Here is a 27,268-nt window from a genome sequence, read left to right on the forward strand (position 1 = left end):
CAAGTTCACCTCCCTTCAGTTGACAGAAATAGAGAAATAAGAAAACAAAGACCAGAGCTGTCATTTGTACAAGGCTGTAGATGTGCTTAATAATGCCGTTAGAACGGGTATTTCAGGGCTCTAAAGGAGTGAATTAAGGATTTTTGGCTCTACATTGGCCCCATTCTTAACACGAGAGGTTGATGTGTTCAGCAGGCTGTTTGTGGCCTAAGGCAAACTCTGTACATTTTCTTTGATAGCAGAAAAGAACGGTGATTATATTTAAAAGCCTTTAAGGGTTTGGATAAGAATAACTGTTAGCATGACGTTTGCATATCACATCCTTGCCATCTGTGGCTCTTCGGTCACATTGTCTTTCATCTCATCGGCCTTTCAGATTGTCCCTCAGGACTCATTATGGACTGTGAACCCTTTTATACAGCTTCCATCCATCAGCATCTTTCTGGCTTCAGTGTTTATGTCACTGCTCAACCTTGAATGTAACAAAAGCTGCGTCATCTCTTCTTTCTGAGGACTGAAGGCTGGGCGTGGCGTTAGCTACACTTAGCAAACCACTTTGACATTGTTGACCCACAGACTGGGTGATCCTCTGTTGAAATTGTTAAATTTTGACTGTTTTCTTACTTTTTGACCAGTTGGGATTCCAATCTCTCTATGCCTGGGGACATCCATAGTTACCAGGGCTACATGTCAGCAGTCATCATATTGGTAATATAGCTACAGGAGATGGAGGTGTGCGCCCATATTTACAATGATTCCGACATACAGAGCAGTAATAAACAAAATAAAACACAACAGTGATGGTTTGTGTTTTATTTATGAATTCTTGAAAGTTCTTGATGAAAATGTAAAAAATACTGTTGTGACTTAAAGGCACTGTGAGGAGTTTTTAACTGGCTGAGAAACAGACTGAAACTGATACTGATGCCTCTTTATGACCCTCAAAAGCAAATAAGACCATCTACAACAACACTGATACCTTCTCTGTTGTCATTGTAATGCCTGAAACTGTTCTGAGGGGGTAGGTGTCAGAACAGATGATTGACACCTCGCTTTTGAAACACCCTTTTTTTGGCTGTTTTCATTGCAAATAATCACATTGTGCCATAAATGTAAATGTTAAAAGACAACAGGATGAGGTTATTGTCTGAAGACACTTATTTTGCATGTACAGGACAAGAGATGAGAGGTATCACTTTGTCCACAAGGGGGCGCCAGAATCGATACAAGCTAAAAGTTCCTCACAGCAGCTTTAAAGTCAAAAGGTAAGCTCATACTACTTTAAAAGTTCTTATGTATTTATTTAGATGTGTGAATTATTGGTTGGACAAAACAAGCATTGTAAATAAGTTAAACTCGACAAAGTCGGTCTCTCTCTTGTTCTCGTTTCTTTGGATTAAAAGTGACAGAAATAGCTGTGAACAGGGTGAAAAAAAGCGTGTGCAAGGAGGGGTTCAAACTCTGTAGTCTTTCTCACTTCCACACCGTTGACAGATCTCTGAGGGAAGTTGTTCTTACAGCTGCTTTCACTCCCTCCGAGGAAAGGTGCAGGAGGAGTGATTACGTGTTAACTGGCACCTAAATACGCCTGGTTGAAGTCCAGGCTTTTATCTGCTGCATGTCATCATTGCTCTCCACACCTCCCTCATCAGCATTATCTGCAAGGAAACATCTACAAAACATATTCATTGAATTTATTTCACTGAGGAACATGTTAAAGGAAATATATAAAACTGGCAAATCTGCCGGGTTAAATGGGAAATGTTTTTAAGATTTCATGCAGAAAAGCGACTCAAACTACAATGCTTTGAAACAAGTATAAAAACAACTCTTTTTTTTTTACATTTTAGGACCTGAAAAAGATGACTTTAATCAAATAAAAACTATCAACGGCTTAAAATAATCTTTAAAAACTTGCTTCATTTGATTTGATAATGTTTGTTTGCTTGTCATAGCTTAGTGGATTTATTGTTTAGAAATTGAATTTGCTGTATGTGTGGCAAAAATATTCCCCAAAAAACATCACAATGGATCCGTTTCACCAACATATCTCTTGTCTTGTGACTACTTTCAACAGATTATACCAAAACGTCATCAGGTTTTATTTTGTTATCTGGAAGAAACATAACTTATATGTCTTAAATTAGATAACTAATGCCATGACTGTCTGGGAGGATTCATATCTAAACTGAGCACAGTCTGATGTGGTGAGCCAACCCCAACTTCCACAATAAAAGTATGAAAAAACGATGTTACAATAATATCAGATGGCATTGTCAACATAGTGATACCTTAAAAAAAAACCTTGGTGATACCTTGTATATATGAAAAATAAATGCAGACATTCTAGCTATGTTGTATAGAAAAAGCAGGAAACGGATATTAAAAATAACCATAAAAGAGTTTTCTAATCACAAAATGCCTGAATCCTGCAGCAAAAAAGAAGACTAAAAGCATTAGATATGGGACGATGCGATGCAGAATATAACACTGGATTCTTAAATCTACAGGCTTGACGTCACATTAAAAAACTGAAAAAAGACCAAGTTAAATATTCAATATATAATATACGAGGAATATCTGATGATTAAATGTTCAGTTGTTGTCAAGGTTCAACAATTAAATAAAACCAAATCCTCACTGTTCGCCATGACATTACTGTCATGCTTGTATGCAGGAAATTAACTTCCAATTAAAATACATTAGTTTGAAATACGTATTCGGTAGCATGAAAAAAATGAGGAAATTGTGTTGGCACGCACAAAACAATAGATGAATTAACGTGACAGTTTCACGATATCCCATGAGACCGGGTTGGGTGATCAGTAAAAGGTGCTCCTTCATCCAATGATTCAGCTGTAATCAGTTGCTATAGTTGTCAAGAAGCTATCTGTATGCTACATCACTCTGCATCTCTGTAAGGAGAGGAGGAGTGCATGTAGTTTTCCTGTGACAATGTTAGCTACCTCATTATTTTAGGTATAAAAAAAAAAGATTATTTCAGTAAGAAAATGGCTTCACTAATGTTACATGTGATAACAGAGGACAGAGAAGACATGCTCCAACATGATCCGTGAGGGCTGTGGAGGCTCCGAGAAGCAGACAGACTGTTTTAATGACCGCACTGATCTTCCTACAGTCAAAGACAGCAGTGGTGGGCGAAGCTGACAGTCTGAATCCTTTGTGACAGGCCACGCTCCTCCCGACACGCCACAGATAATCTGCTGAGAGATTTGTAACCTAACAGCAAAACATAAAAGAAAAGCGAGGGCTGCTGACGAGTCGGAAAACATTTTGATAATGAAGGTTTTCTGCCCAAAACAGACACAGACTGTAGGAAGACGCTAAGACTTGGTTTTTCATGATGATTTGTCCTGGCAGTTTTTGTTACATGTTGCATGTTTGCATCTGCCTTCAGCTCTGTATTTTTCTCTACTTGAACAGTGGAGTAGAATATATCGGGGTTAATTTATGGGGTAAAGAAAAAGAAAAAAACCCACATCTCAGAGAAGAAGTGGAAGGTTTGAATACAAAGCTTTTGTTTCCTTCAAAAAGTGTTGAAGCTTATGAGTTAGCTCCTCTAATCTCCACCAGAAGAACTTCCAGGATGATTCCACGTTTACAGAAATTAAAGGCAGCACCACCTGAAGGACTTGAGTGGAGCTTAGCCTTAATGTTTTAGACATGCCAGAATAAGTAACTGATGACTACTGTAATACTGTACTGTACTAAATATATACTGTAATGAGCCTTGTGCTGCTCTTGTAGCTAAGCTAATGCTGTAAGGTACCATGAATCTTGTGTTTTGCTTTCATATATTTTAAAGCAAAGGCAACAAAGAGCAAAGCAACTTGATTGATATGTAAAAGAAGTGCTGACGAAGCGATGGTAACAAACTCAAACTTTGATACATTTCTGTCCAGAATGAATCCAGTAACGTCAGCAAGATGCTAAAGTTAGCCTACTTGGGCTTTTGAAAATGGTACGGTTAGCAAGCAAACATAAATGTTAGAAACTAAAGTGACTCAACTACTGGTGTAAGATTTTGGCTAGTTTAAATTCTGATCAACATTGAGTGGATTGGAGGTGTTTTTGAGTTTATTAGACCTAATTTTGAGTCAATGACTGTGTCTGTCCTTTAAGAGAGGCATTAACGCTCTTGCAGTGCTGTGACTGCACTGATAATATATATATATAATATTACAACCTCCAGACATGCAGACGGGATCAGTTAGACTCCAGTGTTTAAAAATGAAATATGTTCTCTACACATCTAAAACATCCCACACAGTCAGTCCAGGCTCATACAGTCAATAGTTTGGAATGAAACAGCAGCCCTCTCCTCTTTATGATTAATGTTGATAATGAGGACTCCACTCAAACTCAGTCTTAAACAATGGAGACTCGACTCAGACTCAAACACTGACGACTTGAGACTCAACTCAGACTCAAACTTAGTGACTAATCTTTGACTAACAAGGGTTGAAGAGGTTCAAATAACTACAAAAGAGCAACTTGTGAATATCTTCTGACAGACACAAACGATCCCACGTCCAATATAACCAAAGGTTCTGACAAATTTGCCCTGAACTCCAGTGATGTGTGACTCTTTTTTGTTAATGAAAATGACTCCCCTGCTGATTCACCGTGAGAAGCTGCAGTCAGACAGATGCGTGTCCTTGAGCTGTTTTTATGTATTTGTCGCCTGCTGCCTCACCTCACTGATCACATCACTGTCACACTGTATCAGACTCCATCACTGTCAGAGCATCCTTCACTGGATACTTTTCCACATGCGTTGAGTTGTTTGGAGCTCTGAGCACTAACACACATTTAAAACCGAACAGACTGAACGTGACCTATGTTTAATGGGTCACTGCAGGAAATGGGAAGCATCAGTAATAGAAGAATGTCTGCTATAAACCGTACACAGACTGAGTCCTGATTGGTTGAATGGCAAGGCAAGGCAAGTTTATTTATAAAGCACCATTCAAGATGGTGTATATAATCAGAATCAGAATCAGAATCAGAATCAGCTTTATTCGCCAAGTATGCTTGAACACACAAGGAATTTGACTTTGGTAAACTGTGCTCTCTTTGTACAAGGCATAAGAATAGGAATAAGAATAAGAACTACAATAAAAAATAAAATGAAAATATAATAACAATAACCTTAGCTATAAATACAAAGAAACAACAAATAGCTTGACTAATATGTACAGGCTAAAATAATATGATAAAGTGCAGTGGTGAGTTGCAGAGGTAGTTTTACATTATAAAATAGAAGTTAAATAATACAAAAAATAGAAATATGGAATTCTGCTTGAGAATTGTTGCATTGTATATCTACATGTATATTTACAGAGAGTATTTATCTGACAGGTATGACACTGTTATGGTTTAGTGTTCATCAGAGTGACAGCCTGGGGGAAGAAACTGTTCTTATGGCGGGTTGTTTTGGCGCACAGTGATCTGTAGCGCCTGCCGGAGGGGAGGAGTTTGAAGAATTTGTGTCCAGGGTGTGAGGGGTCAGCGGTAATGCTCCCTGCCCGTTTCCTGGCCCGGGACCGGTACAAGTCCTGGATGGGGGGCAGGTCGACACCGATGATTTTCTCTGCAGTCCTTATAGTCCGCTGCAGTCTGTGTTTGTCTAGTTTGGTTGCAGAGCCAAACCAGACAGTGATGGAGGTACACAGAACAGACTGGATGATGGAGGTGTAGAACATGATCAGCAGCTCCTGAGGCAGGTTGAACTTCCTGAGCTGACGCAGGAAGTACATCCTCTGCTGGGCCTTTTTTCTGATTGTGTCTATGTGGGAGGTCCACCTCAGGTCCCGGGAAATAGTGGATCCCAGGAACCTGAAAGAGTCCACAGTAGACACAGTGCTGTTCAGGATGGTGAGGGGGGGGAGTGGGGGGGGGCTTCTCCTGAAGTCCACTGTCATCTCTACCGTCTTGAGCGGGTTCAGCTCCAGATGGTTCTGACTACACCAGAGGGCCAGCTGTTCCACCTCCTGTCTGTAAGCAGACTCGTCTCCGTCCTGGATGAGACCGATGACGGTGGTGTCGTCTGCAAACTTCAGGAGTTTCACCGAGGGGTCTCCTGAGGTGCAGTCATTGGTGTAGAGGGAGAAGAGCAGTGGGGAGAGAACACATCCCTGTGGGGCGCCAGTGCTGATGGTCCGGGTGCTGGATTTGATGCTCCCCAGCCTCACCTGCTGTCTCCTGTCCGTCAGGAAGTTGGTGATCCACTGACAGATGGAGGCCGGCACTGTGAGCTGGGTGAGTTTCTGGTGCAGGATGTCTGGTATGATGGTATTGAACGCAGAGCTGAAGTCCACGAACAGGATCCTAGCGTAGGTCCTGGGGGAGTCCAGGTGATGCAGGATGTAGTTCAGACCCATATTGACTGCATCCTCCACCGACCTGTTTGCCCGATAGGCAAACTGCAGGGGGTCCAGCAGGGGGCCTGTGATGTCTTTCAGGTGGCTCAACACTAGTCTCTCGAAGGACTTCATGACCACAGACGTCAGGGCGACGGGCCTGTAGTCATTGAGTCCTGTGATGGTGGGTTTCTTTGGGACTGGGATGATGGTGGAGCTTTTGAAGCATGAGGGCACTCATGCCTCCTCCTGTTGTACAAAAGTGAAGCCAAGTCACACCCCCAGCCCCGAATGGATGCTAACATACTTTGCATTTTGAGTCTCATCTAGACGTAAACTTCAAGCATTATTGCTCAGTAGGTCAAACTTTCCACTCTGTAAAATTTTCATCTTTGTGAAATTTCACTTTTTACACAACTTTTTTTAATGAATTCTAATTTTATTATAATATTAATTATTTGTATTATTTATTCAAATCTCTGTAGATCAAAAATAATACATGAAGGGGTTATAGTTAATTTGGTCTTGAGTCAGAGATGCAGTGTTGGGCTCTATGATTGTGAGCTCATGGGAATGTGGGTTGGGACTGCAGGTTTTCTACCAATTTCTAAATTTCTTATTTTGTTCTTATTTCTACTTATATTCATATAATATTATTGCTGTATTGTGTATTAAAGCAGCGGTAACAATCATTTTTTCATTCCTGTAGTTCTGATTCTGATTGCGTATCAGTGGGGAACCCTTATTGCTGCACAACTATAGGGAACAACCACAGCTCTTCTATATGCTGAAGGACTTGTTGCTTATTACATGACATATCATGCTGAAATCACTTCATAGATAATACACAATTCTATGAATTGAGCACTTAATACTTTTTTTATTACTTAGAAAACAAGGGGAGAATCCTTTGGAAGTATTATGTTGTAACATACAGACATGTTGATTCATACATTCAGATCATGTGGTAAATACTCTTGGTTGTTCATGCGAAACTAATCTGCGGGTGGACCTGTGCTCTAAGAAACTGTGCAGAATGGACATATAGAGAAAGGAGTGCAGAGTTTCAGTATTTGTATCAAAACTCTGATTTTCTTCCATCTTTGATTAACAGCATGCCATATGTTTCTGCTGCCACTGGAGTAATTTATGCTGTTAACGTGGCAACAGGGAGTCAGGATGAAGAGATGTGAGGCAGGATGAACTCAGAGACGGAGCTCAGAGCACATTAATTAGAAACAGTGATGTGCAGGCCTGTGTAGATATTAGTCTTTCAAAGGGAAGATGGTGATTAGGGAGGTCTGATGATGTTAAGGTTTATCACTTTGTTGAATAAAAATGTCATTGATGGGAAGGACTTTTTAATCTCTGCTTATTCTTTCACACTCCAGCATATGTCTCATAACACTGATCAGTCACAGTCGGCAGCAGGTTTAAGATTTTAGATACTGAAGCTGTGAAAAATAAGTCATGACAAAGTTATTTTTTCTGTTCCAACACTTTGATGATGTTGCTGTTATGAACTCTGCAGCCTCAAGGCAGCACTAGCAGGGCTGTAGACTCTTGTTGTGTTTACAATAAAAACTGTTTGTTCACATAGAAAAGTAATCGAAAAGTAATCTACCAGGAACGTGTTCTCTGTTACCAACCTGCAGCAGCATCACGTTTAAACATCACTTCCTGTTTTGTCCTCCAGGTGGCAATGGCGGCCGAGGCCCCTAATCCCTTCCCCACAGTGGATGTGCCCGACCATGCCCATTACACCATCGGATCTGTTATTCTTGCCATCGGCATCACGGGCATGGTCGGCAACTTCCTGGTCATATACGCCTTCTGCAAGTAAGACAACTTCCTTTGCCCAAATATGGTCATACTCCTACTGTGAAACTTAAGCTGCTTTTAGGTCCATCTTTTTCTGGTGACACCTTTTTTATTTTTATTTTCCTGAAAGGTGTTTTTTTCATAATTTTCATGATATAGAGTATAAGAGACATATTACATTGTGATACAGACCAATTTACAAAATGTTCTCTCTGACACAGATGGGTTTGGGTTACCCAGAGGACCACACTCTCTCCCAGACTCACCTTGTGAAGTGACAGTACTATTTGTATGGTTCTATGTGTGTCGAATGCCCTCAAACAAACAGGAAAAAAAGACAATGCTAAGCCTACCGCTACAACTAGAGGTAAACAAAACTATTATACAAAGAAAAGAAATACAGAGAGAATAAATAAGTCATATTAAACTTTAAATTAGTTCTCCAGACACAGCGCTTGACCTTGTGTCTTTTCCCCACCAGATGTCCCTGTAAACGTCAAGAGTTTCACTATTATCATTGACGGTAGATCACCTCATCAACAAACAAGACATTTATTAGTTGTCCTCTATGAAATTAACATAAGGTGTCCATATTTTGTCATTTATGTCCTGCTTTCCTCTCATTTTGTAATAAAAGTAATCAAGTGGGGTATAACTTCACCGCTCTGATCTCCATGGAGACATTGTTGGGGGGACCTTCCAATCTACATTTTTTAGCAGCAATAAAAGCAAGATTCTGGTAACATGTAGTGCATTCAATCCTGCTAAATATTGGTAGTTGAGCTCAGCCTATGGTAATGATGATAGTTGTAAGGTGCGGACTGACTGCATGCCACAAATCGGCTTCGCCGTCCACCTCTGCTGGTGAATTGTTGTCTTAACTTGAGGGGTCTTTTCAATCAAACCAGCACTTTAAAAATGCATGGTTATAATCTCATGATGGGGAAAAGCTGGTCCACTTCGCTATGTACCCCGGCAACACGTCCCATTGCAATACACAATGATGGTGGCCCATTTTTAATCCAGGAGTTTGAATGCAGCAGTTGATAGTAGTGGCTAAACTGGCGGTCATGATGATGCATGTCCATGACGAAGCTCCAGCTGGATTATAGCACCACCTTCTGGGTAGAAAACTTTAACAAAATGAAATACCTGTCTGCATTTTATTATTTCTTTCATTATAAATATGATCAATAGGCAACTAAAGAGTTAAAATAAAACTAAATCTTATCAGCTCACAGACTCTGATGTTTTACTGCGATCACATGTTCAGATTAAGACTTCAAAATCTACTGGTAGAATTACTGATCAACAAGCAAACAGATTTCTGTTAAGGTCAGAGTAAGGTCAGAGTAAGGGTTTGTTTAAGAAGCCCATGCTGGTTTTCCATGCATATCCAGCACACATGCTTTGGCGAAGCTTTTTAATTATGAGCTAGAGTTTTACAATGACAGTCTTAAAAAAAGCAACATTTCACACAAAAGCCAGTCCTGTTAAGTAAAATCAGAGGAGAAGCTAGGTGAAGTTATTATTTTTATACGATGAAGATAACTTGTGTAATGTTGATGAACAGATATATGCTTTCATGAGGTGAACTTTTAAGGTAACTCTAGTGCTTTCTAGTCTGTATTTGTACCGCTGAGATGGTTTTCTGAGTGGATCCCTGTTTTGTTTATCCACTGCGTGCACATTATGAAAAGGAAATTAATTTGTCAGAGCTCAGGGGTACGAACAGAGGCTTCTTCATGAATCACAGTGAATGTAAACAAGCCTTTTGTTTATTTATGAGCATCGTCCAGAGGGCAGCTTTAAGCTGACACAGGTCTGTCTGCAGATCCTGGCTTGGATTATTTTGTCAACAAAACTGAATTTTTCTCCTTCTTTGAGCATAAGGAGCAGCTTTGCACTACAGCACTGATGAATGCTAATTGTTGGGGACAGACAGGGTCTGACAGCATGTCATCAACTATACTGTGTTTTATAATCCAGCACAAAGAGAACAGCCATCAGCCAGTGTTTGTACTTCATGCTTTCTTGTTGCTAAGCTTTGTAAGATCTTATTCTTATTCTCATCTGCTTTCATGATGCCAACACTAGACTCAGATTACAGTTATGCTAACTTTGCTTAGTGCTATGTAAATACTTAATTTGTATTAAGCTCTGAGACATAAATCCTGAGGCAATGAAAAAGATAACTCAATTACTCTGAGACTGAGAGTCTCAGTCTGCACAAAAGAAACCATTACGTTTTATTCCATCCCGGTGTTTAAACTTAAAAACAAAGATAACCCACAAATGGTTTTCATTCAAGTGTTTTTCAAAGCTGTGGAGTTTTTACTCTCTGGTCCTGATGTTTCAGAGTAGCAGAGGAACAGCTCTCAGTGTCAGCATTGAGTCATGGCAGTCTGCTTTTATTGATCCTGCGCTCTGTCTTTTATCCTCCATCACCACAAATGTCTTTCTTTTAAACACAAAGCAGAACGTTTCTGAGTCCTCTGAAGGACCTCAGCACTTAAGATGAGTTCGTCTCACACATGATCAGAGCATTTAAGGAGCAGATATTGATCTTACATTACAATCAGACTGCTCTGATGAGCTTATCATCGATTAGATGTTAATATTGGAACAGGAGCAGCACAAAGAGATGTGTGGCGTCCACTCTTCATCCTCTGAAACATTTAAAGGCTCTGAACCCTGGAGATCCCCGACACCTGCTGCCATTATTGATAAACCCACAATATCAGGACAAACCAGCTGTTCAGAGACTAGTTGGTTACCATTATTTCAAGCAGATATTCTACAATGTATAATAGGCAGAGTCTTCATTTGTTGTGTGCTGGTTATCATTCACATCCACCTGCTTTTTGTGTTTCGGTTAAAAGAAGAGATGATGCAGCACACTGGTGAACATGCTCCTGTCCCAACTGTAGGAAATGTGTTGCTGGCATGAGAATATATTTTACACAACATCCCAACTCTTCAAGAGTTGGAGTTGTACAATACATTTGTATCTGTTGATAGGGATCCATAACCATACCACAACTGCCAGCATATTTTCACCTCTGCAGCTCAAAGAGACACTATGCAGGCTATACAAATACACTGTTGTTGAAATGTTAAGAAAGATGTTTTGAAAAACCCATTATGATTGACTTACTTAAGACAAGTATACTGATCAAACATGAGTTTGTCCCAGGATCACATGAAATCTTGACATCTGAAGCCAAAGATGTTGTTCTTTCTCTTATAAATGATGTTGAGGTTTTAAACCATCCTACTGAGCTCTGATCTTGGACCTTTTTTGTGCTCAAAAACATGGAAGATGTTTATGTTGCTACACTGTTGTGTTTTTAAGATGTGTGTGTTTGTGTGTGTATATTTCAGGAGTCGCAGCCTGCGGACGCCGGCAAACATGTTCATCATTAACCTGGCAGTCACAGACCTGCTGATGTGTGTCACCCAGTCACCCATCTTCTTCACTACCAGCATGCACAAGAGGTGGATCTTTGGAGAGAAAGGTAGCGGCAAACACACACACACAAAAACACTTCACTCACACCTCCATGTTAGAGGTTATTTATCAGACATTTGGCGGGGTTTTTTGTCCTGAAAGTAAAGATTGTCTCCTCACCCGCCCTCAACCTTAAGACCTTGAGATCAGTTTTCATTTTCCACCCTGACAGTGAGAATCAGACAATCTCAGCTCGCTGTTTGCATTCTAGTCAATCCTCCTCCGTCTGCCCCGAGTTGCTCTGAGGTCATTTTAATATGACAGCGAGTGGGTCGCTTGTGTTTAATTCCCTGAGCTGATAGAAAAAGAGAAGGACAAGAAGAGGAGGTGTTGACTTTCTACTTTTTGTTCATTGAATTTAAAGTGAAAAATTGATGTGAAAGCTTGAAAAAAGAGACTGAACAAGCAAAGATTATTATTTCAGATCAGATAATTCCAGAACCTTTGTTTTGTTTAAAGGGTCAGTTCACTTATGTTACAAAAAGAACATACTTTGGAGTCTCCTCATGAAGACTTTGTTTTCTCAAAAGAATATATCATTGAGTCCTGTTCAAATAGTGGCGTCTCTTTGAATAAAAACATCACTTTATGAAAAAAATAAAAAAATAAAAAATAGTTTCCTCTGCTTGATTAGTTCTAAAAAAAATAAATTGCTACTACCAAAAACAGAATTTGAGAATCTTCATGTGTTTAAATTTCTCTTCTATCAAAGTGATCAACAGGTGGGTGTCCAAAAAGGTTCCCAGGGGTGGCACGGGACCCCACCTGGTGTAACCCCAAAATCCTAGACTGCGATTGGCTATTTGCCTTGTCAGAGGAGGTACTTATGTTGACATCAACTATCCGGGCTGTATAGCAACAGGGTGTAGCTTCTGTGTCCTCATATGAGATGTTGATACTCTTCTGTTATTTTTTTAAGTTAAAAATTGATTGATAGAAATATATCTGCTCATATTTCAGGTAAATTAGTGTTATTTATTTGTGTGTGAATGCACACACTTAATGCAACCCCTGGAAGTCAGTGTGGCCACCCAAGTTAAGAAAAAGTCTGGTCACACCCCTGGTTATCAAGTGATGATTGTTTGTCTGAAGGTTAGAATTGGATCATCTGAGTAGAAATCAGAAGTCTGCACAAGCAAGCACATGAACAGATCTTAACAGATCAGAAATTAAGTGACCTTTAGCTCAACCATGATCTTGAAACAAACCCCAATGGCCCCCAAGAGTGTCACGTGAAAATCTGCGCTCTAAACAAAGGCAGTCTCTATAGGCCTCTCCTCACATGCACAGCTATTCATTTTATAGTCTCGGTGGTCCTCTATCAAAGGGCTCATAAACTCAGTCCAAAGCTCCTGCAAATGGAAACCACACTCTATTTACCAAGGTAGTCATTTTATCTTTCAGACGAAGGACTCTCAGTTGTATTACTGTCACAATAGATGTTGTGTGTGTTGCTGTTTGTTTTATAGATTACTGACTGAAACACCAAAGTCACACAAAAAGAAAATTAAGTCATAGAGCCCTCCCCCCCTTTTCTTTTTTTGTGAGGTGACATTATAACTCTTGGAGTCTGGTGGCTTTGCTAAAAGACAGGATTTGATTACATATTTGAAAAAAAGGTCTAAATCTGTGAGAATTATTTCTGTAATGTTGTCAGGCACTTTGAATAACCATCTGAGCCTTTAAGTAGCAAAAACACTCACTATTATCACTTATAGTGGGCGTTCATTGATATTTGTCCTCAAGGGTTATGTTGCAGTCATTATAGCTGTTTCGCAGCTGCAATGCTTAAAAAGAGAAACTGGAACAATTCCAAAGTCTTTGTACCCATCACTCATTAAGACTCATAAAGATATTAAAGGGCACAAAATACCAGGATTCTCTTTTATTGCCTGTTACACAAAATATATATTGTAGGCAGGTTGTTATAGCAGATTGAGACAGCGACAGGGTGAGCAGGACTCTTCTTTTTCCAATAACAACCAACTCACGATACATAAACCTGTTAGTTAACAATACATATTGATTTTCTTCTTTGGTCACCTTCTGGTTTGTACATCAAAACTAGTCGACACTTCTCTCTGTGCCTGAAGGTTGCGAGCTTTATGCGTTCTGTGGCGCTCTCTTCGGGATCTGCTCCATGATCACGCTGATGGTGATCGCCATAGACCGTTACTTCGTGATCACGCGACCTCTGACCTCCATCGGCAAGTTGTCAAGGAAACGGGCTTTACTCATCCTCCTTGCAGCCTGGACCTACTCTCTGGGCTGGAGCCTGCCGCCCTTCTTCGGCTGGAGTGAGCACAAACACACACACACACACGCTCAGACAGCTTAATTCTACATACTGTGCCGTTCTCAGTTTTTATCTGGGTCCAGTTACCCTCAAAGCTCTTCGTATCACCTCAAAGTTATTGCTCATTTGTCCTTCAAATCCCATTTTTTATTGGTTCAGGCCAAGTTCACCCTCCCTCACGCACACACTTGACACATGTTCTGTTTTTCTTCTTCCTCTCACCTGGTTTTCATTCTCCTCAGCAGGCTGTATCTCACATTTTTATGTAAATCACAATGTATGGAAACACAAATCTCCCCATAAATCTTCCTCAGTCTGTAAGAAAACCTCTCCAGGCTCAGTCCAGGTGGAAAATCTTACACATAAATGTACGGTTTGTTTTGAGCACTCTGCGATGTATGTCTCAGCTCTTGTTTTTATACTCATGAGGACTGAATGTTCCCTTGAGGGGAGATGAAATAAAAGAAAACATCTCTGTTTGAGTTTACGGGTTCAGGTCTGGTGGAGATGATGGAGGGAGAAAACACTCCCATGAGAGGGCAAACTTTCTAAACAGCAGTAAAATATTGGAGATGTTATTCATAGAAATTTGTTCACTTAGCATTTTTCCTTAATATATTGTTGTATCTTGTCTAAACATGGAAGAGTGGAACCAGCTGTTGTTTTAACACTGAAACTATGAGCTAATTTTAGCCCCGAGTGTTTGAGAAATCAAGTGAGAAGGGAAGTTAGCTTAAGACGGAAAGTGTGAAAAAGAACAATGTGTCAAATCCCCAAATGACTCAATCAGTAATCTTTAAAGCAACAGAAACAAGTTCAAACTGGAAAAGAAACAACCTACCAGTCAAAGATGATTAACCTAAACCTTTCTCCTGCATGTTTTCTCAACATGGAATTATATGAAGTATGACAACGATTATATTCTGATACCAGATGCAAGATGTAAATATCAGTCGTTTAATGATGGACATAATCAGCAGATTAATCCACAATGCAAACAATCATTAGTTACAGTCCAATGCATGGTCGCTCAAAATGAGATCCACCTCAATCGACTCCAGCAATAAAAGTCGTCTTTTACTTTAATGCATCAGAAATAATAACGTTATGATTGCATAGAGTTGAGCAGTTTTTATTCCTATAGTTAAACTAATTTTCCTAAATATACATGCATCATAACCTCCCGACTTGACTATTGCAACAGCATTCTTTACGACCTCCCCTCCACCGACCTCAAAAATTTTAATATGTCCAGAATTCCGCTCCGTTACTCACCCACTCCCGCTCCAGAGCTCACATCACACCCATCCTTCAGCACCTCCATTGGCTCCCAATACAGCACCGAATCCACTTCAAGATCCTGCTTATCACCTACAAAGCCCTCAATAACCTCGCCCCCTCATACCTGACCGACCTCCTCAAATGTTGCTCCCCATCTTGCCGCCTCAGATCATCAGATGCCAATCTCCTGTCCCCTATCACTAAGACCAAGTACTGCACCTTGGGGGACAAAGCCTTTACCATCACTGCCCCAACTCTCTGGAACTCTCTCCCTCCACACATCCACAACTCTGACTCACTTCAATCATTTTAAAAGTACCTCAAGACCTTCTTGTTTAAAAAAAAACATACAATACTTAACCTCTACTCCCGCCCCACCTCTGTCCTTGTTTAGTTTTATTTACCTGTTTTTTTACTTTTATTCTATGTAAAGCGACTTTGAGAATTCAGAGAAGCGCAATATATATCCTATGAATTATTATTATTTATTATTATTATTATTATTATTATTATCATTTTACAATATCATCTGCACAGGACTTTTATGTGCTATACAGTAATCTTACAGCGTGGTATGATCAGGAGTGAGAAGCTATCACATTAGGCCCAGTCATCACAGCCTAAGCCAACCATGCAGACTTCCTATAACCACATCTCCATTATCCTTATGACACATTGAACCTTTAAATACCTGAAACTTTGTGTTACACTCTGAAAACTCAGGATCGATTATCACAAGACAGACAGTGTGGTATGCTCTCTGTAACATATACATCACGTTTATTTTTACTAACACTAAAAATACATCAACATACAGGAAGGTTTGAGGTGCTGCCCACTTTATTCAGCTGCAATGAAATAAACTGACTGCTTTATACTCTGTGCTAATCCTGTCATTAACAGACTCACAAAACTTATCTCTACACTCTTTTGTCACTCTTCACATGTGAGCAAGTTATTACATCCTAGTTCTGAACATGTTGAAGAAAACATACAAGCATGGAGTCATTTCACACATTTTAAAGGTGTGAGAGGGGACACTCATGTGTCTTTATTCTGCCAGTTTTACTCAAGTGATGACAACTATAACTCAGAGAGAAAAAGGAGTTGCAGACACAACCTATTTTCATTTTAGACTCATTGAAGGGCCCCCTCCTACATTGGGGCTATGGATAATCAGCTCAGCTTTTCCACCAGTACAACGCCTGTAGGTACAAGTATATTTTTTTCGGAGGTGATGGTCTGAATTCTTCCTCTGCACTGTTATTTTAGGGTAGCTCAAAGTGAAGTGAGTTGTTAACTGGTAATGAAACAGACTGAATGAATGCTGATGGTTACGATACAATCAATGACTGTCACTGTTCCCGCTGGGTTGGTGTCAGAAGACGCAATAAACAGCATGCTTCAGAAACAGACTACTTGAAAATGTTCCACCTGATGGATCTGTTGTGAGTTGTGTGTCAGTCATTTGAAATGAAGTGTAAGGATTTTTCCTTTTTTTTTTAATCAGCACACACTACCCATATATATACAGGACAAGATCAGCAAAGCAATAATATTCACCTCTTTGTCCACAGGGGGAGTCACACAAACCAAAAGTTCCTCACAGGGGCTTAAAGGTTGCAGCATGGTGTTTGATCACAAGTTGTTTGACATGTGCCAGGGGGAGGTCTGTCACAGAGTTCACAGAACTGTTTGAAAAGAAAGATATGCCTGCAACAAAAAATGAGCATCTATAATTGAATGATAAAATGTTCCAAAGATAAATTAAGACATTATTACTGACGGGGTCTAAAGGGTATGTAGGCTGCTGTTTGAGCATAATGGGACGTTAAAACTCTCTCTCTGCTTGTATGTCTGTCTCTCACCTGTCAGGTGCTTATGTCCCAGAGGGCCTGCTGACTTCCTGTACGTGGGACTACATGACCTTCACCCCGTCAGTGCGAGCGTACACCATGCTGCTCTGCATCTTCGTCTTCTTCTTGCCGCTCTTCATCATCATCTACTGCTATGTTTTCATCTTCCGCGCCATCCGCAACACCAACCAGTCAGTCTGAGTTTGTTTGTTTTCAGTAACATGTCTTTTTTTTTTTTTATGGGTTGTCTTTTCGTTATTGTTTGTTTCTTTGTATTTGGAGTGTTTGCTGATTTTCAGCTCCCAGAAGCTCTTTTTTCACAAGAGGTTTAGCAAAGAAAAGTTTACTTTTTATCATAGGAGATTTTTTGTCTTCTGTTGAAAGTGGCTAGGATGAAAAAATAGAACATATAAAAACACATAACATCCTTCAAGAAGAACCCTTCACATACATTACACACAGGTTTTATAACTACCACTGCAGTGTAGGAGCATGTCACAATGCACCTGCAAGTGAAGTAAGTAGGCCAAAAGTTTGCTCTACATATTTTGGGGGGCTTTTATTCCTTTATTCAGAGAGGATAGGACAGTGGATGAAGCAGGAAACCCAGAGTAAGAGAGATTGGGGATTGACATTCAGAAAGGGGCAGCAGACTGAAACTGAACCCGGGCATCCCGCTTCTCTGTACATTGGGGGCGCACAACTTAACCACTCGCCCAAACCAGCGCCCCAATCAAAGATGCTCTCTTTTGTAAAACACTGACACCATGTGGCTGCTCTTCTAAAAAAGCCTTGAGTATGTGTTCAGACCAAAAAGAATATTTCTAGCAGAGCAATAACAAAGATATTTAGTGAAAATACTCAAATTGATATAAAGAAATGCTAGATTTTTTTCGAATAAAGCAACATAATTGCTTCGTTCTTGGGAAAGTCCTTCACTATTAAGGTTTCATCAGAAGTTCTCAACCTAGCTACATAAAAGACACTAATACTATTAGATATTTGCTTTCCCCACCCTAAGAACTAGATAAGAGCAAGATCCCTTTGTTTTGGGTTCTTACAGCTGCAGTTATCCAGGTAGCAATTCGTGTGACCTTCTAGATGCACTGCAATTGCCACAGATGGGAGACAAATTTATAGAGGCTCAAAATACCAGTTGCAGTTTTTAACTGTGGTCTAACAGGTAATCAGACTGGGCACTGTTAAATTTGTTTGATCTGCACTAATGTTATTATTGATAAAGTTCCTGGAAATAGCTGTGAAATTCCTCCAGCATGGTGATGAACTCAAACACCAGTGGGTCTGTTTTTATGTCGCACACGATAGGTTGAATAATCAATTTTTTTGCAACACAGAAAAAAATACACCAACTTAGACTAAACTTTGTAAAACCTTCATTCTGTACACAGCTGAAACCAACTCTATGTCCACCACAAACATGTCACCAAAGGTCTTTGTTCTGTATTGTCAGGGCTGTGGGCAAAATGAACGGCAGCATTCACGGTCAAGGCAGCTCACGTGACTCTGTGAAGAACTTCCACCGTCTGCAGAACGAGTGGAAGATGGCCAAGATCGCTCTGATCGTCATCCTGCTCTACGTCATCTCCTGGTCACCATATTCCAGTGTTGCTCTCACCGCCTTTGCTGGGTAAAACTAACGCCAGCAGACACACACTTCATGCTGCTTGTTGGTACAGCATCAGTAGAATCAGTTTCACAGTCTCCAGGCAAAGTTAAATTGCCTTCTAAAGGATTTAGAGGAGGATTTTATTATTTGGAGTCTCTATCACCTGTGGTTAAATATCTGCTGCAGTCTTCTGTTTTAGTAAGAGTGGTTGTTACACATTGCAGAAATATAATGTAGAAGATGTGATTTTATCCCTCTCTCTAAAGCTGTAGCTGTAGTTTACATGTGCAAGACGATGTATCTACCAAAATCTTTCTGTTTGTTTTTTTTATTTACAGGTATGCAGACATGTTGACCCCCTACATGAACTCTGTGCCTGCCGTCATCGCCAAGGCTTCAGCCATCCATAACCCCATCATCTACGCCATCACACACCCAAAATACAGGTAACACACATATACACACATAAACACACATAAACACACACACACACACACACACACACACACACACACACACACACACACACACACACACACACACAGGATTCAACAACACCTACAGACAATTTAAACCCTGTTTGATCACCAGTTTATTAACTCTCACACCCAATCAACAGTTCTTTCCTCTCCAAACTGCAATGGCTAGACAACTGGATTAGAGCATCTCCAAAACTGTAGCTTTCTTGGGGTGTTCCTGATCTGCAGGGAACAGTACCTTCCACTGACAAGGTCATGGGTGGCCAGTGCTTGTTGATGTGCATGGAGGGTGAAGGCTGGCCACATAGTCCGATCCAGCAGAAGAGCTAGTCAAGGTCAAACTTCTGAAAATGCCAGATACCCCAGCACACTTTCAGAGGTCGAGTGGAGTACATGTCTTGTCAAGTCGGGACATTTTGGCCTTTACCTGACATGAGAGGGGAACACAGTGTAAGGCACAAGATCATAATGTTACAGCGGATCAGTGTTTTTTTCAAACAGCTCTAGCTTAGGGACTCAGTCACTTGCTTAATGCTGAAATCACTCCTGAACCAGTGAAGTACTGATGAAGGTTTTTATGAAGCTGTTTTCAAACTCTTGGTCTCTCTGTCTCTGTTCAGGTTAGCATTAGCCAAGTACATCCCCTGTCTCGGGGTCCTGCTCTGTGTTCATCCTCGTGACCTCCGCTCCGCCAGCAGCAGCTTCATGTCAACACGTCGCTCCACTGTAACGAGCCAGACCTCCGACATCAGCAGCCAGTTCAGGAGGCAGAGCAACAACAAGTCCCGCCTCTCCTCTGCCTCTGATAGTGAATCAGTAAGCTTGGATCCAGTTGAGCTATAAGATGATATTCTGAGGCAGAGTTTGAGGTGTGAGTGTAAATCAAAGTGTCTGTTTTTCTCTGCAGGGTATGACAGACACTGAGGCTGATCTGCCTAGTATGGGCTCCAGACCTGCCAGCCGTCAGGTTTCCTGTGACATCAGCAGAGACACGGCTGAGCTCGACTTCAAACCCTCCTCCAGCTTCAAGTCAAAGATAAAGAGCCATGACTCGGGCATCTTTGAAAAGGTAAACGTGCCTTGACTGTCAATCAAACTGCTCGAAATGAAAGAAAAAACTGAAACAAACTGTATGTTTCAGTTCTTCAGATACAGCTCAGACTTTTTCAAAACAACAGGTTGTCTTGCCTAGACCCACAAAGTACAAATCATTTAACATGGCTAGCTAGAGAAGTGGGCTCCTTCTTTAGTCTCAAGAGCAAACATAAATATCAGACAACAACATGTGCGTCATATCTCCTCCATACTTGAGCATATTTATTCATTATTTAATCATAGATGTCAGTTTGGCTAAAGTATTGTGACTGTTGTTTTCTCTCACAGTTACGTAAAACCAAACTCATTTGGTTCACAGTTGGTGTTAACAAATCCTCCTCACACTATAAGTATTCATTCATGTGAGCCAGCAGTGATATTCCAAACATTAGAAACTAAACAAAATTAATTCTCAGCTGCAGTTGCCATGGAGTCTGAGGTTTCAGTACACATAAACGCACCATCATGGCTACCAGGTGTATCCCTGGCTAACCTTGAATCACAAGGTGCCTACAGACTGCTCAGCATGTCCATGCAGATGAGCTGCACATCAAAGAACTCTATAAAGTAACCATAATGACGATTTATTTTGTGCAAGACTTAAAAACAAACTAGAAATAGCAGTTCAGAGAGACTTTCTTTGAGAACTTAAACCAGACTGTTAGCTGAAAGGGACTTCAAATAAATTCTTCACTGCGCCTTCGGTGTTCGCAAACTCCAAAAGTCCTTTTAAATTGCCCTGATCATCAGGGTGTTTTCACTCCTTTTAGTACAGGCGTCGAGGTAAGGGACTAATAAGAATTTAAAGTCCTGGCTCCCCCGTTACAAGGCGTTATGACATGTCACTAAGGTGCAGCCATGAAATTCTATGTCAAAGTCAAGTTGTCACTCCGGTCCTTCAATTTCCCAATAATTTGTTTAGTTCCAGTAAAGTGTCCTCCAACTTGGTAATGCATGGATCGTGGTGGTTAAGCGCCCTCTTGATTTCTTGAACAGTGGTGGTCATTTCAGTGTGCGTTGCGCACAGACATGCTAGCTTGACCTGGAATTCCATTTTCAGAGAAGCAATATCAGCTTTGGTTTTTTCTTGTAGGGCTTCCAGGTTCTGTTTAATTTCAGCACGAAAACTGGCCATCTCCAGTTGAATGATGTCACTCAAAAGATGATGGGAGGTGCTCATTTCACGAGCTGAAGAAGAGCGTTCTCCTGGGGGGTGGGTGATGGAGGGTCCAGAGGACGGACGGTGGGGTTAGTGTTAGCATTAGCCATTAGTGTTTGTTTGAGAGCAGGGCTAGTTAACTTTGCGACACAACCTTTGATTATTTCCTCTGAGTTTTACCTGCCATTATACTCACAGAGAAGTCAGAAATATGTAAGCGCTACCAATAAGTTACTGAAAAGGGCAAAACTATGAATTACAGGGTTGAAGTGTTTAATGCAAAAAAAAAACCAAGATTACGTGGGATACTTAAATAAGTCATAGCAACAATAGACTGCATGACAAGTCCCACTTAAATACTTCACAACATCTCATGTCATTGGTATTCAACGTTATCTAAAACACAGACCTTCCCTTTATTGGCAACCACAGCCAAACTAATGTTCACTGCATATACCTCCGCTATTTATCCAAATGATTCCTGGAACTCCAACAGAATTGAAAAAACGTAATTGTCTCTCACATAGTGACAGAAAATTACCTTTGTTTGGAAACTGAGCATGAGTCATGTAAAGCAGAGGGAACGAACATGATTTTAACACAATAATCTCAAGCACAAAAAATTGCTCATTGAGACTTTCTATCCAAAATCTGGAGTTTTGTCCTTGTCTGGAGAAAGACAAGCTGGAGACAGATTAAACAGCAGATTACTACAGAGGTGCTTTCATATGTTACTGTTCATGTAGAATATTAACAGCCAGGAAGGGAGGTCACCTGGGGGAGTTAATGTGATTCTGGGTCATATGTGAGGGCAGTTTAGGCTGTTCATACATCTTTTTTCGCAACACCCGTGTTCATCTTAATCTATTCCTCTGTGGTTTTAATCCACAGGATGAATTTTTCAGCTCAATCAGAAAATTATCTTCTCCTCTCCATATTAATCATGGACTTAAATCTGTCACTTACTTTTTTTCAAAAGGTGAATTGAAATCTTGATAATTTCATTAAAGATGAGTTTGATGGATGGTCCTCTGGCCTCCTGTCTGCATCACTGATTAAAATGACAATTCATCTCTGTCTTGGCTTTTAATGTGACAGGAAGTGTTGGAGAAGAGGATTTCCATCATGACTGTCACTGCAGGACTCTGGTTGATAATTATAGGCTGACATTTGTTCTTTTGTTTTTCTTCCAGACATCTTATGACACAGATTTCTCCATTGTTGGAGTCAGTGAACGCGGCAGCATCCCTAATGTGAGTATATTGCAGCTGGGTGATCTAATCATTTATTTACTGGGCTGTAAATGACACAGATCAACAAGTAGTGACACAGTGACTTTCCAAATTTGAAACAAAAACATCAGATCAGAAGAAACACAAGCAAATCATTTATTTTCCCTTTCAAAACATGGAAGAAAAAGTGAACACCAGCCTTTATTAATTCAGTAATCAAAGTTTAATAGTAGTCAAGATATTTTCAGTCTCACTGGTTTGAAGAGGAAATCTGAGCAAAATATGACTTTGTCATTCCTTGATGAGTGGTGTTGTGAACACTGTTGACATATCTAAGATTCTACCATAAAAAATAATTATAATAAATTGGTATTAGTGCTAGTAGTGCCCAAAACCTCTCTATCACAGTGCCTCTTACCAGGGTTTACTGTTGCTACATTACTAAAACCATCTCATAGCACTTTCACTTTTCTTTGTAGTGGCTGTTCACAGCTCCACATTAACTACAACTCCAATTCATTTCTTTTTTCTCAACTTTTTATGTGGTGTTCAAACTTTTTAAATTAATAAAGAAAGAGTTATCTTACTCCCGACTATGTAATGTGACTAATCTGGTGTTTTTTTCATCTTCAACAGTATTCTTTGAATTGAACTGCAATTCTCTTCCATTTTTTTTAACACCAGCAACTTATTAATCAATCAAGACAATAATAATTTGATGCAGCCTTAGAATTGTTGTTTCTTGCCTTCAGATTTTGCCTGTGTTTTGGGAATTTGTAAATTGACCTTGGAGATTCCATACAGATAATTTTTGATTGATTGGAAACTTGTTTGAGACTTTCATTCTCACTTTGGCAAAACTTGATAGTTCATGGCAAATTATTAAAAATATTATATAGGTTTTCATACAATTGCTCTTTAAAATCACACAACAACTGTGTCTCTTTTACCAGAGCGGGGACTTTGGAGAAGCACATATGATGAGGGGCGCAATCGGTCGAATCCCAAGCATCGTCATCACCTCTGAGACCAGCCCCTTCCTCCCCAATGGACGGAAAGGTTCCAAGACAGCCTACAACAACACAAAGGGGGGGTCTGGATAGAAACCCCTCCCCCTTCCAGCTGATCACCTGCAGCCATGTGACCATCTTATGGAGTGACTGATTTAGAAATAGTTTTCTTCTAAAACTCAGAAACAAAAATGCCATTAGAGAATGTCATTGCATTTGAAATTTAAACATCATACTGTATACTGTCCTGTTTCAAATTAGTGCACTGAGTGTAAAGCAGGTTATTCCTTAAAATGCAGTGAGTCATTGGTAAAAGTTAAAAAAATCACCTGATATTATTGATTTACAAAAAAAAGATGATTTAGTCCAGACAAGAGATGTAACAAGTCCAATAGGTACAAAACACCTGTGTGACAGTGTAATCACTTTTAGACATGGAATCAGAAGACCGTATAATATGTGATGTTTCTGAATAGTGATGCAGCCAAACAATCATCTGTGTGGACTTCTGCGGCTCCTGCCTTTTTCCCTGAGTCAGATGCAAACAGATACCAGGTTTTAAATTTGTCCCTTATTGTTGTGTTTTTTACATCATGTGACTTCCTCTGAGACAGCAAACCATCCTAAGCCTGGCAGAGCTTTTTTTTTTTTTCGAGGGACAGTAAAGTATTGATATGTATTGGACACACAATGCGACTTTTATACAAAAGCTGTGTTGCTGTTTGTGTTTTTTTGTCGTGTGTTGCTTCTTATTATTTTTGCTGTGATTTCCAACTTAGTCTTCTGCAGAAATCATATGGCACAAAGTTTTACTGGTTCACAGCGAGTCAACTGAGACATTGCATAAGTTGCAAGTTAAAACAAAAAAGGCCTGCCAATTGACAGCTGTAAAAACCCCTCTATAAAACTAAACCTACAAGAACAGGAGTTCAAGGAATGCATTGTGTGTTTCTCTTATCAAGCAAAAGCTGATGGCTAGCTTACAGTAACCTTTACCCTCCAATACTTCTAAGCCATGTACATTTTATCCTAGATTTTAGTGTTTCGTTACAAATGATCTATTAATTTCTGTGTTGGTGAACTTCCAGGAGTGAAGGCAAACATTAGCGGATTCATCCTGTTTTGTGAGATCAAGGGGTGTTTATTTTTCAGCTATCCAAACCAAACTCATTATCCAAGAAAGCATTCTGTTTGACACAGCTTCAGTTCTTGTAATAAAAGCATAAAATCAATTCATCTATTAATTTATACAAACAATATGGTATAAATCTAACCTGTCTCACTTGTTTGTATAAGCGTAGCAGAAAGAAAGTTATGCAGTTCCAATTTCACACATGACTTCATGTAATTTGCAGACAATCAGGTCCTTACAATGTCCAAACTTTTCAAACATCCAGACGTTTTTTTAACATGTAGCCCACCCAGATAGTTCATGGATATTTGCAGGACTGCAGTGCATGTGGGAAAGGGACTTAAGAAAGGACAAACCGCAAACTCTGCTTAGGAACGTTAATGAAATGTACTTTGTTGTTTACCCATTAATCCTATCGTCATTGACTCACCAGTGCTAGATCCAAGAGCTAAGGTATGAAGTCGTTGTAAAGTAACTGTGTCATATTTTGAGGATTCCTCTGTTGGTCGTAGGAAATATACTTCAACCTCACAGTTTCCCTCTTCTTCCAGTTTTTAGTGCTGTGCTAGGCCAATTACATTCATCAGTATGCCTGAACTGTATACACAGAGAAACATTTAATTTCCACAGCATTTACATTTTCAATTATGTCAGGTTATGAAAAAAATTTATAGGATCTTAAATGTCAGACTGAAATGAATTCAATGCTCCCTCTCTCATTTAACCCTGAAAGCCGCGAGGCCTGCAACAGCACTTTTACAAAGAAACAAGTTTTGGTTTTGTTTGGTTTTGAAGAGATTTCCTGCTTTTAGGTGTTTTCAGTTTGGGTTTTTCATTTGTTTGTGTTTCTTTTTTTTGACTGCATATTTAAAGTGTATATTTTGCTGAAGGGTAGTGTAGTGAAATGTGACAATGATGTTGTTTGTGTTTGTAAGGGGGGTATAAAGGGACATGGATGTTGATTGTAATCCAGCGCTTGAGAAGCCAATCTAACCTGTTGGTCTGTGAGAAGTGTTCTGTACCTTTCTCAAGAGTCCTGAATGCTCTTTTACAATAATACAAATATGACATCTCGTGACAGGTTTTCCATGCTGGGAGGAAAGTTTCCATCATTTCTACCAAGATAAAAAATGGAAGGCAACTTGAAAAGAGATTAGGATTAGAAACTAAGATAACCACTGCAGCAGCTCAACTGAACCAAACTTTTCTTTTATCCAGTTTAACTGAGCCATTAGCCAAGTTGAACTAAGCTGAATAGATGGTGAGCTAAACCATTAGCTAAACTTTATTTATGTGTAACGATTGAAACTATGCTTAATTGTTAGCTAGCATCTATCAAATGTCATAGTAGCTGAGCAAAACTATACCAAAGTGTTTTTGGATGAATTAGCCTTTAGATGGCATCAAATTGGTATCCTGACTAATTTGAAGGATTCCCTAAAGCTTACTTAGATGCTACCCGAAACTGTCAGATGTTAACTGAATAATTAGAGAAATGAAACTATGCTAAATGATAGCTAACATTTATCAACATGTTCTAGGAGCCAAACTAGTCATATCAAAACTTGAGACCAAAAAGTTATGCTAAACTAAAACTAGTAGATCAGGCCATCAGGCCTTCTTTAGCCAAATTTTTTTTGTCAGCTTTAATTTAAACTGAACCAAAGCATTTCAGTTGCTAATCCAAACTTTACCTAACTTGAATCCAGTTGTCAGATGACCCAGTAAAAAAAACATTCATGCTACTTTAACAGCTGAGTTTTTGTTAATAGTTCTTCCTGGCATCCAAATGTACAATAGAAAAGGGCAGCAGTAAAACACAGTGCATCGCTGCAGTGTTGAATGAACAGTTATGGTACTGAATAGAAATGCAGGTGTTTGTATTATTCATCTTTGTGTATTGAAGTGACTTTTCAGAAAGACTGGTGTTTGAAAATAAGAAGTTGATTTACTGTAGATTTGTTATTTCAGTGTATCTTTTATTTATTTTTCTAAATAAAGTTCTTCTATTCACTGTTTTCATTGTGGAACACCCTCATTTGGGCTGCGACAGGCAGAGTAAATGTGACACAGAGCTCGTTATATATTGTACTGTATTTTTAATTATTGTTAGCTTCTGAAAAGATTAAACTGCTTAAACGGCAGGGGCAGATCCAAAGTGTTAGCAAGGGGTGGTATTCCCCTGTCTGTTTAGCCACCCTATGTTCCACCCAAAAGTCCTATACTATGAATGGGTATTTGCCTTATGTTCAAATCTAATATTTGGGCTGTGCTGCAACCAAGCAGCAACCCATGGCCAAAAACTGCAGTTCCTTGAGTGTCCACTTGAGGCTGGCTTCAGAAGCACCGGGAACCACATACACAACTATTCAAAAAAGCCAATCTT

The 27,268-nt window shown here is 39.8% G+C and overlaps 1 protein-coding gene across 1 annotated transcript in view; it reads left to right on the top strand.

The window, feature by feature from the left end:
- Positions 1-26,894, top strand: part of opn4a (opsin 4a (melanopsin)) — a 69,179-nt gene extending 42,285 nt beyond the window's left edge. The window contains exons 2-11 of the mRNA XM_034681056.1: positions 8,080-8,222; positions 11,589-11,722; positions 13,809-14,012; positions 17,168-17,339; positions 18,620-18,796; positions 19,114-19,221; positions 19,875-20,070; positions 20,162-20,323; positions 22,702-22,761; positions 23,694-26,894. Of these exons, the coding sequence (XP_034536947.1) occupies positions 8,080-8,222; positions 11,589-11,722; positions 13,809-14,012; positions 17,168-17,339; positions 18,620-18,796; positions 19,114-19,221; positions 19,875-20,070; positions 20,162-20,323; positions 22,702-22,761; positions 23,694-23,843 (1,506 nt within the window). The 3' untranslated portion in view covers positions 23,844-26,894. The remainder of the gene's footprint in view (positions 1-8,079; positions 8,223-11,588; positions 11,723-13,808; positions 14,013-17,167; positions 17,340-18,619; positions 18,797-19,113; positions 19,222-19,874; positions 20,071-20,161; positions 20,324-22,701; positions 22,762-23,693) is intronic.
- The last annotated feature ends 374 nt before the right edge of the window (positions 26,895-27,268 follow it).

Source organism: Notolabrus celidotus, chromosome 4 (genome assembly GCF_009762535.1).
Source record: "Notolabrus celidotus isolate fNotCel1 chromosome 4, fNotCel1.pri, whole genome shotgun sequence".
Taxonomy (NCBI): domain Eukaryota; kingdom Metazoa; phylum Chordata; class Actinopteri; order Labriformes; family Labridae; genus Notolabrus; species Notolabrus celidotus.